General features: G+C 35.9%; 1 protein-coding gene across 4 annotated transcripts in view; it reads left to right on the top strand.

The window, feature by feature from the left end:
- OSBPL9 (oxysterol binding protein like 9) overlaps positions 1 to 13,397 on the top strand; it is a 176,755-nt gene that overhangs the window by 94,179 nt on the left and 69,179 nt on the right. For all 4 annotated transcript variants that reach the window (XM_024119634.3, XM_024119635.3, XM_028489401.1 and 1 more), the window contains exon 4: positions 12,279 to 12,355. In XM_024119634.3, coding sequence (XP_023975402.2) covers positions 12,279 to 12,355 — 77 coding nt within the window. The remainder of the gene's footprint in view (positions 1 to 12,278; positions 12,356 to 13,397) is intronic.

Genomic DNA, 13,397 nt, shown 5'->3' with positions numbered 1-13,397 from the left:
GTCTCATTTATTTATTTTTGCTTTTATTTCTATTGCCTTGGGAGACTGAGCTAAGAAAACATTGGTATGATTTATGTCAGAGGATGTTTTGCCTATATTCTTTTCTAGTTTTATGGTGTCTTATATTTAAGTCTTTAAGCCACTTTGAGTTTATTTTTGTGTATGGTGTGAGGGTGTATTTTAACTTCATTGATTTACAAGTGGTTGTCCAGCTTTCCCAACACCGCTTGCTGAAGAGACTGTCTTTTCTCCATTGTATGTTCTTGCCTCCTTTGTTGAAGATTAATTGACCATATAGGTGTGTGGGTTTATTTCTGGGCTCTCTATTCTGTTCCAGTGATCCATATGTCTGTTTTTGTGCCCTAACCACACTTTTGATTACTGTAACTTTGTAGTATTGTCTGAAGTCTGGGAGGGTTATGCCTCCAGCTTTGTTCCTTTCCCTCAGGATAGCTTTGGCAATTTGGGGTCTTTTATGGTTCCATATAAATTTTAGGATTATTTGTTCTAGTTCTGTGAAAAATGTCATGAGTGATTTGATAGGGATCGCATTAAATCTGTAGATTGTTTTGGGTAGTGTGGCCATTTTAACAATATTAATTCTTCCAATCCAAGAGCAAGGGATATCTTTCCATTTCTTTGAATCATCTTCAGTTTCCTTTATCAATATTTTATAGTTCTCAGCATATAAGTCTTTTTCCTCCTTGGTCAGGTTTATTCCTAAGTATTTCATCTTTTTGATGGGATTTTAAAAGGGATTTTTGGTTTACTTTCCCTTTCTAATACTTCATTGTTAGTGTAAAGAAATGCAACAGACTTCTGTATGTTAATCTGAGATCCTGCTACCTTGCTGAATTCGTTTATCAGTTCTAATAGTTTTTGTGTGGAGTCGTTAGGGTTTTCCGTATATAGTATCATGTCATCTTCATATAATGACAGTTTTACCTCTTCCCTTCCAATTTGGATACCTTTTACTTCTTTTTCTTGTTTGATTGCTGTCCTTTGCCCATTTTTTAATCAAGTTGTTGTTGTTGAGTTGTAGATGTTCCTTATGTATTCTGGATATTAACCCCTTATCAGATATATGATTTGCAGTTATCTTCTCCTATTCTTTAGGTTGCCTTTTCTCTGTGTTGATTGTTTCCTTTGATGCACAGAAATTTTTAAGTTTGTTGTACAGTAGTCCCCCCGTATCACGGGGATACATTCCAAGACACCCAGTGGATGCCTGAAACCGCAGATAGTACTGAGCTCTATATATACTGTGTTTTTTCCTATATATACATACCTATGATAAAGTTTAATCTATACATTAGGCACAGTAAGAGATTAACAATAATAATAACATAGAACAATTATGATACTGTAATAAAAGTTATATGAATGTGGCCTCTCTCAAAATATATTATTGTACTGTACTCACCTTCTTCCTTTGATGATGTGAGATGATAAAATGCCTAGTGATGAGATGAAGTGAGGTGAATGATGAAGGCATTATGAAGTAACATTAGGCTACCATTGACCTGATTATGCATTGGAAGGAGGATCGTCTGCTTAGGGTGGATCATGGAACCATGACAATATTGATTGTTGGGAGTAAGAAGCCCATTATGTCGATGGTTGGGGATCCTGGACAGGACAAAGCAGGACGGTGTGAGATTTCATCAAGCTACTCGGAATGATGCACAGTTTAAAACATGAATTGTTTATTTCCATTTAATATTTTAGGACCTGGTTAACCAGGGGGTGGGGGCGTGGGGGAGTAACCAAAACTGCAGAAAGTGAAACTGTGGATAAAGGGGGACTACTGTAGTTCTATTTGTCTATTTTTAAATTTTATTGCCTGTGCTTTTGGTATCATATTCAAGAAATCCCTGCAAATCCAGTGTTCTAAAGATTTTCCCCTATGTTTTCTTCTAGGAGTTTAATAGTTTTAGGTCTTACATTTAAGTCTTTAAAACATTTTCAGGGAATTCCTTGGCAGTCCAGTGGTTAGGACTCCATGCTTTCACTGCCGTGGGCCTGGGTTCAGTCCCTGGTCAGGGAACTAAGATCCCGCAAGATGCACAGAGTGTCAATAACTAACTAAATAAATAAATGAATTTTCTGTCAGTTTTTGTATATGGTAAGGGTCCATCTTCATTCTTTTGAATGTGGATATCCACTTTTTCCAGCACCATTTGTTGAAGAGACTGTCTTTTCCTCATTGTGTAGTCTTGGCACCCTTGTCAAAAATCATTTGCCCATACATACAAGGGTTTATTTCTGGGCTCTCCTCTGTTCCATTGGTCTATATATCTACCTTTATGCCAGCGAGCCTATAAGCCATGTGATGTTGGACTAGAATTGGAGGTATCAATATGAACTCATGATTTTAGATAGATAGATAGATAGATAGTAAGTACATGATAAAGAATGGAGGCATGTCAAAAGGAGGAGAACTAGGACTTGTTCTGAGGCACGTGGGGCTTAAAGATGGGAAGGAAGGTAGAGTCGGTGTTAAGATTCGAAGAGGGGGAAAGTATGCCATGAACAGGAAAACAATTCGTTTAGAGTGTTTAGGGGCCAATGAGAAGATGGTTTGGTTCGTATAAAAGAGGCATGAAATAAAAGATGTGGAGGACCTTTACTGTTAGACAGGGAGGTTAGGTACATTCAGTAGGGTATGGGAGAATGTTGAGGTTTTTGATGGAAGCAACCTTGCAAGATAAGCTCAAATCTGAGTGAGGTGTGCAGGCTGCATTCGAGTTAGCAGAGTTAAGCACATATACTTCTTTTGTGGTGATGTTTTGTTTACAGGCCTGAGACTGTATGAGAGCTTGAACGAGCATGTTGTCAGTAGGGATGGAAAGAAAGGGTAGAGAGAGGGACTATGTCAAGGAAGGATCTGGTGGCAGATTTAAAGGTGATTGCTATTGGTGCCCTGACGGCAGTGAGAATGGCACCTCACGTCACATCCCAGACATTTCTCAGTTCAGGCCTCACTCTCACAACCACTTCCTAACTGGAATGCCACCTCTATTTTTGCCACCTTCAGTTTTCATTGTCCACAGCGCTGCCAGATTGATAATTTTAATATGCAAATTAGACCATGTCACTCTCATGCTTGAAATTCTTCAGGGGCTCCCCGTTGTCATAAAGTCATTCACACTCCTTGGGATGGGATCCAAAACTTTTGCCATTTCCTCTTCCCCTGTCAGCCTACCGTTCTAGACACATTGAAACCAGTTTCCCAGTTTTCACCCTTTTCATGCTTAAGTGCCTTTGTTAGTGTCTTTCCACTTTCAGGATGTCCTTATCTTTCTCTATTTCACAAACTAATTGCTATTCTTTAAGATCTAAACTCCTTAAGGAGCTCTGCCCTGATTTTTCATTCATACCCTTTGGTGGTGACATAAGCCATGTATTTATACAGCTAAATACAAATCTGTCTTTTTTACCAGATTTTTGAGCTTCATGGAGTCAGGGATAAGTTATAATAAATGCTCAACAGTGATGATAATAATAATTACTGCTTCTTGAGCAATTACCTTATGCCATTTACCTGTCGAAGTGTTATATTTGGACTAACTCATTTAATCTCTGTAATAACCTTATGGGATAGATTTTATTACTGTCTTCATTTTACAGATGAGAACACTGAGACTTAAAAAGGTTAAGTAACTTGTTGAAAGTCGTATGGTTTAATAGACAGCAAAGTTCAGCGTTGAACCTGGACGTTCTGGCTCTGGAGTCCATGTTCTTTAAGTTCATATGTCACAGTTGTTTACCATGATATTCTCTAAATGGTGTCTTTTTGTTTGTTTGTTTTGTTTTGTTTTTTTGTGGTACGCGGGCCTCTCACTGTTGCGGCCTCTCCCACTGCAGAGCACAGGCTCCGGACACACAGGCTCAGCGGCCATGGCTCACGGGCCCAGCCGCTCGGCGGCATGTGGGACCTTACCGGACCGGGGCACGAACCCACGTCCCCTGCATCGGCAGGCAGATTCCCAACCACTGCGCCACCAGGGAAGCCCAATGGTGTCTTTTGATGAACCCAATTGTTAAGTTTGATGTAGTTAAATTTATGTCATTGTCTTTATATCTTGTTTAAGTTTTGTACCCTGTTTAAGAAGCTTTCTTCTATCCCAAAGTTATGACGATATTCTCCTGTTTTACCTTCTGGAAGATGTATTGTTTTTCTTTCATATTTAAGAATTAAGGAATCACCTGGAATTGATTTTTATGTGTAGTACAAGGTAGGGTCAAGTTTCATTTATCCCCCCATATTGTCCTAGCACCACTTATTGAAAGATTGTTCCTTATTGTTCTTTGGAACCACACTTATCACAAACCAAGTGTCCATATATATGAGTGGGTCTGTTTCTGGGCTCTGTTCTGTTTCATTGGTTTGCTATTTATCTTAGCTGCAGTACCACTTTTTCTTAGTTGTTGTAGCTTTATAGTAAGACTTTACATGTGATAGAGTAAATCCTCTAAGAATGCTTCTCTCTTTTCAAGAAAGCCTTTGATATTCTTTGCCTTTTGTACCGTTTTGTCTTTGTATTGTATTGTATTGGTTTTTTTTTTGTTTTTTTGGGGGGGCCGCACTGCATGGCCTGCAGGATCTTTCATTCCCCAACCAGGGATTGAACCCATGGCCCCAGCAGTGGAAGTGTGGAGTCCTAACCACTGAACCACCAGGGAATTCCCTGTATTTGTATTTTAGAATTAGCTTGTCAAATTCCCCAAAATGCGTTTTGGACTTTTAATTTGCATTGCATTTAATCTATAGATTAATTGGAATATTGTTATAGTATTGAATCTTCCAACCCATGAAACAGTATTTCTGTTAATTTATGTCTTCTTTGATTTATTATAATAATGTCTTTAAAATACACTTTTTAAAAATTTGAAATAATCTCACACAAAAAAGTTGTAAATACAGTACAAAGAAATTTGCCCCCCGCCCCAGAACTGTTTGAAAGTAAGTTGTTAACTGGATGTCCCACCACCCCTGAATGTTTTATTATATTTCCTGCAAACAAGGAATTTTTCCTGTATACACACTATGCAACCATTAAAATCAGGAAATTAACACTGATGCATTAATACCATCTAATCCTTAGACTCTATTCAGGTTTTGCCAGTTGTCCCAATAATGTCCTTTATAGAAGAAGAATCTGGTTCAGAATCACATTTTGCATTTAGCTGTCATGTCTCTGTAGCCTCCTTCAGTCTGGAACAGTTCCTCAGTCTTTTCTTGACTTTTATGTCCTTGACACTTTTAAAGATTATAGGCTAATTATTTTGTAGAATGTCACTCAGTTTGTTTTTTCCTGATGTTTCTTCATGATTCAGATTATATATCTGGCCTGAATATCACAGAAGTGATTCTGTGTTTTTATCACAGAATTTCAATTTGTCCCATAACTGATAACATTTACTGTGATAACATGATTGAGATGGTATCTGCCAGGCTTTTGTTGTTAAATTTTGTCTTTTTCCCTTAATATTTTGTAGGGAGGTATTTTGAAGCTATGCTGAATCCCATTCCTCAACAAACTTTCCATTTATGTGCATCAGTAGTAACTCATGGTTTCCTGTTTTACTCAACGGATTATAATTCTTTACTATCATTATTTATTTTAATGCTCAAATTTTCCTTGATTTGGCCAGTAGGATTTTCTTTAAGCTGACTTCTGTGTTCTCTTGACATGTTCCTATCATTCTCTGAGTATTTTCTTCCTTACTTTCTGGCACAAAAAAGATGTTCCAGACTAATTTTCTATCTTCCCTGTCCTAGTCCCGGAATAAACCATTTTTCCAAGGAGCCTTAGTTTCTCTTAATGGAGAATAGTATTTAGAATCAATACCTGCTGCTAGGTGTACTTATTGCTGTTGGCTGTCATGGTGCCCAGGCCCTCTCAGAGCTAGGAAACGTATGAATGTAATATACATGTGTACATAAATGTGTATTCGTGTCCATATTTCCATATGTATTTATTTACATAAATATTGAAAACCATGAGTTCATACTGATACCTCTATTTCCAATCTAACGTTACAGAAATCATTCTGGTTTTCTCCCTTACCACTTTTGTAACTATTATTTTCCAACAGTGAGAAACCCTTTATATATATGTACTCATTTGATCAATCCTTCTGTATGTAATTAGTTTCCCATCATCACCCACTTCCTCGTGTGCATGTCACCCTCATTACACTCAGCCTGGTAAACCTTGTGCCAGGCTGACCCCACCCCCGACAATGTGGACTCCTTCCTCACCTTTCTTGGGCTCTGAGTCTCCATGCTGCACTTTTCCACTGTGTAGTTTCCCTCTTCATCCTGCTGGCTTTGATACCCCGTGCCAGGTTGTCCCTTGGCTTGATGTATGCCCTCCTTGTGTTGCTCAGGCTCTGATGTCCTGAGTTGACCCATTTGGTACAATACTTTTAACTAAAACACAGAGCTCATTTGATTTTTCCCTTCTAATGCCCCCTTTCTGTTCCAGAGTTCAATCTAAGATCCCATATTGCTTTTAGTTATGACAGTTCCTTGTTCTTTTCTTGTCTTTCGTGACTTTGACATTTTTGTTGAGTATTAGTTATTTTGTAGATTGTCTCTCAGTTTGGGTTTATCTGATGTTTTCTCATGATTAGATTGAGATTATGTGTTTTTTGGCAAGAATACTACAGAAGTGATGCTGTTTCCTTCTCAGTGGGTCATATTGTGGGGGGGGGATGGTATGCATCAAGAAATTTGTTACTGGTGATGTTAACCTTGATCACTGGGTTAAGGTGGTGTCTGCCAGACTTCTCCATCATGAAAGTACTGTTCTTCCCTTCATAGTTGATAAATATATTGGGGGAGATAACTTTGAGACTCTGCTAATATCCTGTTTCTCCTCAAACTTTTGCCCACTGTTTTTAGCTATCAGTATGCCATTGGTGTATCTTGCCTGCAGTAATTATTGCTGTCGTGTTTGTCTAAAGGTGATTTAAAAATTTCTTTCATCCCTACAATACTTATGAATTGTAACTCTTCTGAAGAAAGAGCTGTGCCTTCTTCCCTATTTATTTGCTTCTTCAAGTAATTTATTTATATCAATATTGCACTCTTAGATATTTATTTTATTCTATGAATTATAATTCAGTACTATCAGTTATTCTGTTGCTCACATTCTTTAGGCTTTGATTATTGGAACTCCTTCAGGTTGGCTCCTGTTTCCTTTTGACGTGCCCCCATTCTTTTTCGCACTTCCTATGTATGTATGTATCTGTCTATCTATCTAAAACCCTGAGTTCATATTGATACCTCCAATTCTAGTCCAACACCACATGGCTCATTGTAGCCTTCTCCCTTTCCTTATTTGTAATTTTTTTCCCCTCGGACAGTGAGAAACCTGGTTCTCATAATCTACAATATATTCACTTGTTTGTAGTTACAGAATTGCTAAACTATACTCCTATGAAAACCAGATTTACAGTATTTGTGCAGTTTTTGTACAGTGTGTATGGTTATGTTTTGGTTTAGCCTTGCATTATCTAGTTAGAATACTGTTTTCAAAGTTTAATTTTTTCTTCCTCATACCCTTCTTTGTGATTGTCTTATTCATTTGTAATAGTTAGATTAATTTGTTACTATTTATATTCTGTTCTGGGTTCCCCCTCCCCATCCTGGTTGATTTAAAATTATTTATTTAGGGGGAGAGTGTGTGTAATGTTACTGTGGTTCTAAAGAGTCTGAGTATATAAAAAACAGTAAATTCAGAGAAGTGTTACTACCTCTGTATCGCTACTAACTCATTCCTGTTTTCCCTGATTTCCATCCTTTCCCACTGTGCTTTGTAGGTAACCAGTCTCTTTAGTTTATAGTTCATCCTTCTTCTATTTATTTTACACAAACAAGCAGATGCATGTATATTTTCTTATATCCTCTTCTTTCTTCTTTCTTCTATTTTTTCATTTAATAGTGTATCTGAAAAATCACTCAAAAGTGATCTTCCTTGTTCTCTTTTTTACACCTGCATTGTACTCCATGGTTTATTCAACCACCTTCCTCTTAGTATTGAGGCTCTTTCCAATATTCTGTAATTATAAGCAATGCTACAGTGAATAACCTTGTTCATATGTATTTTTATATTGTTGGATGTTGCTTGATTTTTTGCATACTCAACCAACCTTGTATTTCTGGAATACACTCAACTTCGACTTGACATATTACAGTTTTATAAAGGACTTTTGCATGTATTTTATTGCATTAGAATTGCCTTAAATTCTTTTCTCTCATAATAGTCTTGTCAGGTTAATATCCAAGTTATGTTGACCTTACAAGAGTTGGGGAGTGTTCTTCTTTTTCTATTCTCTGGAATATTTTGTGTTAGATTGGCATTATTTCTTCCTTAAATGTTTGACAGAGTGCTCTGGTGAAACTGTCTGGGCCTGGAGTTTTCTTAGTGGGATGATTTTTCAATTATTTTTATATAGAGTATTTTTTTAAATTTTTATTTATTTATTTTCGGCTGCGTTGGGTCTTCGTTTCTGTACGAGGTCTTTCTCTAGTTGTGGCAAGCGGGGGCCACTCTTCATCGCGGTGCGCGGGCCTCTCACTATCGCGGCCTCTCTTGTTGCGGAGCACAGGCTCCAGACGCACAGGCTCCAGACGCACAGGCTCAGTAGTTGTGGCTCACGGGCCTAGTTGCTCCGCAGCATGTGGGATCTTCCCAGATCAGGGCTCGAACCCGTGTCCCCTGCATTAGCAGGCAGATTCTCAACCACTGCGCCACCAGGGAAGCCCCTATATAGAGTATTTTTGATCTACCAAAGGCACTTTCTTGTGGTCTTATCTAATAGTTAACAGAACTATCCAAAATTTAAAATGTCTTCTTGTGGAAGTTTTGGTAGGCTGTATTGTAAAGAAAATTTTCCATTTAATTAAATTTTTCATTTTTATCATCATGGAGTTATTCATAACATTCTCTTATAAACTTCTGAAGATGTGCATCTATTGTGATGTCCTCTTTCTCATTCATGACGTTAATGACCTGAGTCACCTCCTCCTATCAGTCTTGCTAGAAGTTCATCAATTTTATTAGTTATTTCAGGTAACCAACTTCAGGCTTTATTGATCTATCTATCTTATTGTTTGCTCTCTACTTGATTTATGTTCCTTATCATTTCCTTTCAACTTGTTTTGAATTTAATTTCCTGTTATTTCAACCTTTTTGCTTTTCTGAATGTATGCATTTAAGGCTATAAATTTCCCTTTATGCACTGCTTTAAACTGCATCCAACAGTGTTCAATATGTCATGTTTTCATTTATGCAGTTTCAAATATTTTCTTATTTCTAGTGAGATATTTTTCTTTGACCAATAGATTATTTAGTGGTTTTTAAAAACTTTTTTCCAAATACCTGAGTATTTTCTAATTTATATTTTTATAGCTGATTTCTAGCTTACATTTTCACTGTTAATATACTGTGTGTGATTTAACTCCTTTGAAATTTGTTAAGACTTCTTTAGGCTCCATTATGTGGTCAATTTTTTGAAATAGTCTGTGTGTGCTAGAAAAGAATGTCTATTTTACACTTTGTGTGCACAGTTCTGTATATGCCCATTGGATCAAGTTTATTCATCAGGGATTGTTCAGATCTTCTAAGTTCTTACTAATTTTTCTGTCTGCTTGATCTATTAGTTAATGAGAGAGATGTATTAAAAACATGTATGTATATATTTCATGTTATTTTAGTTACATATAAATTTATATTTATATCTTCCTGATTAATTGAACACTTGTATTTACAAAGTGAGCCTCTTGAAGACTTTTTGTGATAATGTCTATTTTATGTGATTTAAATGTCTATTTTATGTGATTTAAATAACATCACCTTTTGGGAGTTAGTGTTTCTATGGTATATCTTTTTCTATACTCTTATTTTCAATATTTCTGTACCCTTATATTTAATAAGTATCTCTTGTAAGCATCATATAAAATCTTGTTTAAAAACCTTTCTTTTTTAGTTGGAGCATTTACTTCATTTACATTTAATTTAATTATTGATGTTTTTAGGCTTAAAAATTTACCATTTTACCATCTTTCCTTTTTGTCTTACATATTCTGTTTCTTTTTTCTCCTTTTTGTGAATTTTTGGATTATTTTTTATTATTGGATTGTAAAATTTTATTATTTTGGAAGTTAAACACTTAAAAAAAAAAACCCTTTCAATGATTACTCTAAAAATTATGACAAAATCCTTCAGTTGTCAAAATCAAATGTTAATTGGTAATTTTATCTTCTTTGCAAACAATGTAAGAACCTTAGAATTCTTTAACTCCGTTTCCCCTTTCCCAGTCATTTGCAGTTGTTTTGCATTTTAATTTTGTATGCATTTATTTAAAACCTCACAAGATATTATCATTTTATGTAGTCAATATTCACTTAGTTTTACCCATGTACTTATCATTTTTGTTACTCTACATTTTTTCCTGCTTCTACCACTTTCCATTAGACATTATTCTCTATGCATGGAGAATACCTTTACAAATTTTCTTTAATAAATATATGCTGGTGACAAATTCTCTGATTTTTGTTTGTCTGAAAATGACTTTATTTCATATTAATTCCTGAAAGATATTTTTCAGTAAATTCTAGATTGGAAGTTATTTTCTTTTAGCCATTAAGTATAGTACCGTCTTGTCTTCTGGTCCCCACGGTTTCTTTTGAGACCTAGCACAATTTAATTGTCGCTTTTTTGAAAGTAATCTGTCCTCCTTTCTCTCTCTGTTCTCCGCCCCCCACCCCCACCACGACTATTTTTAAGATATTTCCTCTGTCTTTGGTTTGCAGTAAATTTTGCTGGGATGTGCCTAGCTGTGGGGTTTTGTTTGTTTGTTTGTTTGTTTTTGATTTATTCTGCTTAGAATTCTTAGGACTTCTGAAATCTGTGGCTTAATGTCTTTCATCTGTTTTGAAAAATTCTTAGCCAGATAGTGTTTCTAGTCCATTCTCTCTTTTGTCTCTTTTTCGTATTCCAATCACATGCACATTACACCCTCTTACTCTCTACGTTGCTCTCCCTTTCTTCTATATTTTCTATCTCTTTGACTCATTGTCTTTTGCTCTGAAGAGTTTCTTCTGATCTCTCTTCCAGTTCTCTCACAGTTTCTTAGTTGATTTAATCTGCTGTAAGACTCATCCATTGAGTTCTTAATTTTGCTTATTATGTTTTTCAATTTTACAATTTATATTCAATTATTTTAAAAACCTATATCATTTATAAAATGGTTTCTAAGTCTCTTTCAAAGTTTCCAGTCTTTTGTTGAATGTATTAAGCATACTTACTTTTAAAGTGCAGGATTGTTTGTTCAGATATCTGGAGCTCTTGTTCATCTGTTTCTATGTCATTTGATTTTCATTTATGTGTGCTTGTCTCCTTGTATATCTTTGGTTATCTTTGCTTATGTGCTAGACCTTGTATTTAAAATTGTTTCTAGAAATAATTTGGCAGCTGAGATTATGTTATCTTTCTACAGAAAAGATTTTCATTTGCTTTTGCTAGCTAGGTGCTTAGAGTCACTAAAAACCTGGGGGAGTTTTAATCCATTTCAGGCATCAAGATTTTTCTGACCACACACATGACTGAGCAATTATTTTAATTGTTTTATTCTTAATTCCAAGGTGCAGCCCTTTGAGGTCCCAATCAAAACTTGAGCTATTTGCCAGAGCCACCACTCTTGGTGGGCCCTGGTCTCCAATTTTTGGCCTGATAAGACTTCTTTTTTTTAATAGAGTTTATTTTTTAGAGTAGTTTTAAGTTCACAGAAGAATTGAGCAGAAGGTACATAGAGTTCCCATATGCCCCCTGCCCACACATACTGACAAGGTTTTTAAGAAATTGCTCAATCTACAACTCCTCTCCTGGAATGTACAATGCCTCCAGGAGGAAAGTGGCCCTATATACCAGGCCTATCTTCTAGATGTTTGTCTTTTCCTAGATTTTGGCCTGTTAATTCTTTACTACCTTGTTGTTTTCTGATGCCTTCAAAACAGTTATTTTTAATAATTATTTTAGCTTTTCTGTATTCTCAATGGGAAGGTAGCCTGCTATTATTGAACACATTTACTCCCTTTGATATAAATGGCTGTATTTTTGGAAAGGAAAGAAAGATAAATCTATTAAGGAAATGGCACAACCAGAAACCTTTTCTGTTAGCATCATGGTTTAAAATTTTTGCTTCCAAATATGGAGATATATTGTAGAAATTAAGGTTTTAATTTTTATAAACTTTTATTCCAGCTCGTGATGCTGATGAGCGAGAGAAGTGGATCCATGCTTTAGAAGAAACTATTCTTCGACATACTCTTCAGCTTCAAGTAAGAGTCTTTACATGGCTTCTGGATAGTTCATTAGGTTTTTTTTGTTTGTTTTCTTTTTTTTTTTAATAACTGATAGGATGTAAGGCAAACTTTTAATTTCTGAGTTGTTTATTTTTGCCTTTACAGTGTTATAATATATAGTAAAGTTATAGTCATTTTCTTCATAAAATACTGATTTTTGTCTAGAAACAAGACAGTGCAAGGCAATGTTGAAAGTGAAATGCTATGTTAAAATTAAAATGTGCCAAGTTCATTTTAAAAATTTAGTATCTATAGTTGGTTATTGGTATAGCCAAATTATAGAATAATGTACAATAATAGATAAGTGCTGAGAAGTTGACCTACTTTTCTTGTTACAGGATTTGGCAGTTATCATGTGTGTTGGGTAGTACTCTTAGGGATGAAAGTGAAAGAAAAAACCCAAACTGGTTTAAAAGAAAAAAGCACATCTAGCTTGGGTGTGGTTTGAAGTAGGCATTTAAACAATGTCATGAGGACCAAGATCCCTCATTTCTATTTCTAGGTCTTAGTTCTTCTGGGTTGGCTTCATTTTTAGATAGGTTCTTCCTTTGTGGTAGTAAGATGGTTGCGGCAATTTCAGCCTCCCATTGGTGGAACTCCAAATCTATAGGAGGCTATTGCTCTTTCTGGATTAAGAGGATTAGTGCTGATACCTCAGCTTCAATCACTTTCCCAGTCCTGACCAATCACAATTTCATAGCCGTATGTTCTTCCTCTGGAAATGGGACGTTATCTGCTTCATCAGAAACACATAGCTTATAGAGTAGAAGGTGGTCCCCCCAACCCCCTTGCCCCCAAGCAAAGTCAGAATAGGGAAAAAAAGATCCTAGGTAACAAAAACAACAAATGTCTACCATACTAAAGATAGTTTTCTATGTTTATTCTCCACTGAAAGAGCTTGTATTGTGGCATATAGAGAGGATTTTATTTTATTTTGATTTACAGGATTGAATCCTAGAAAGCTGATGTTTTATAGTCCTTTATCTCTACTTAACTTGTCCAGGAATTGGCTTGATTA

This window comes from Physeter macrocephalus, chromosome 4 (assembly GCF_002837175.3).
Source record: "Physeter macrocephalus isolate SW-GA chromosome 4, ASM283717v5, whole genome shotgun sequence".
Lineage (NCBI taxonomy): Eukaryota > Metazoa > Chordata > Mammalia > Artiodactyla > Physeteridae > Physeter > Physeter macrocephalus.
Note: the sequence above shows the minus strand (reverse complement) of the source record. Positions and strands in the feature narration are given on the sequence as shown.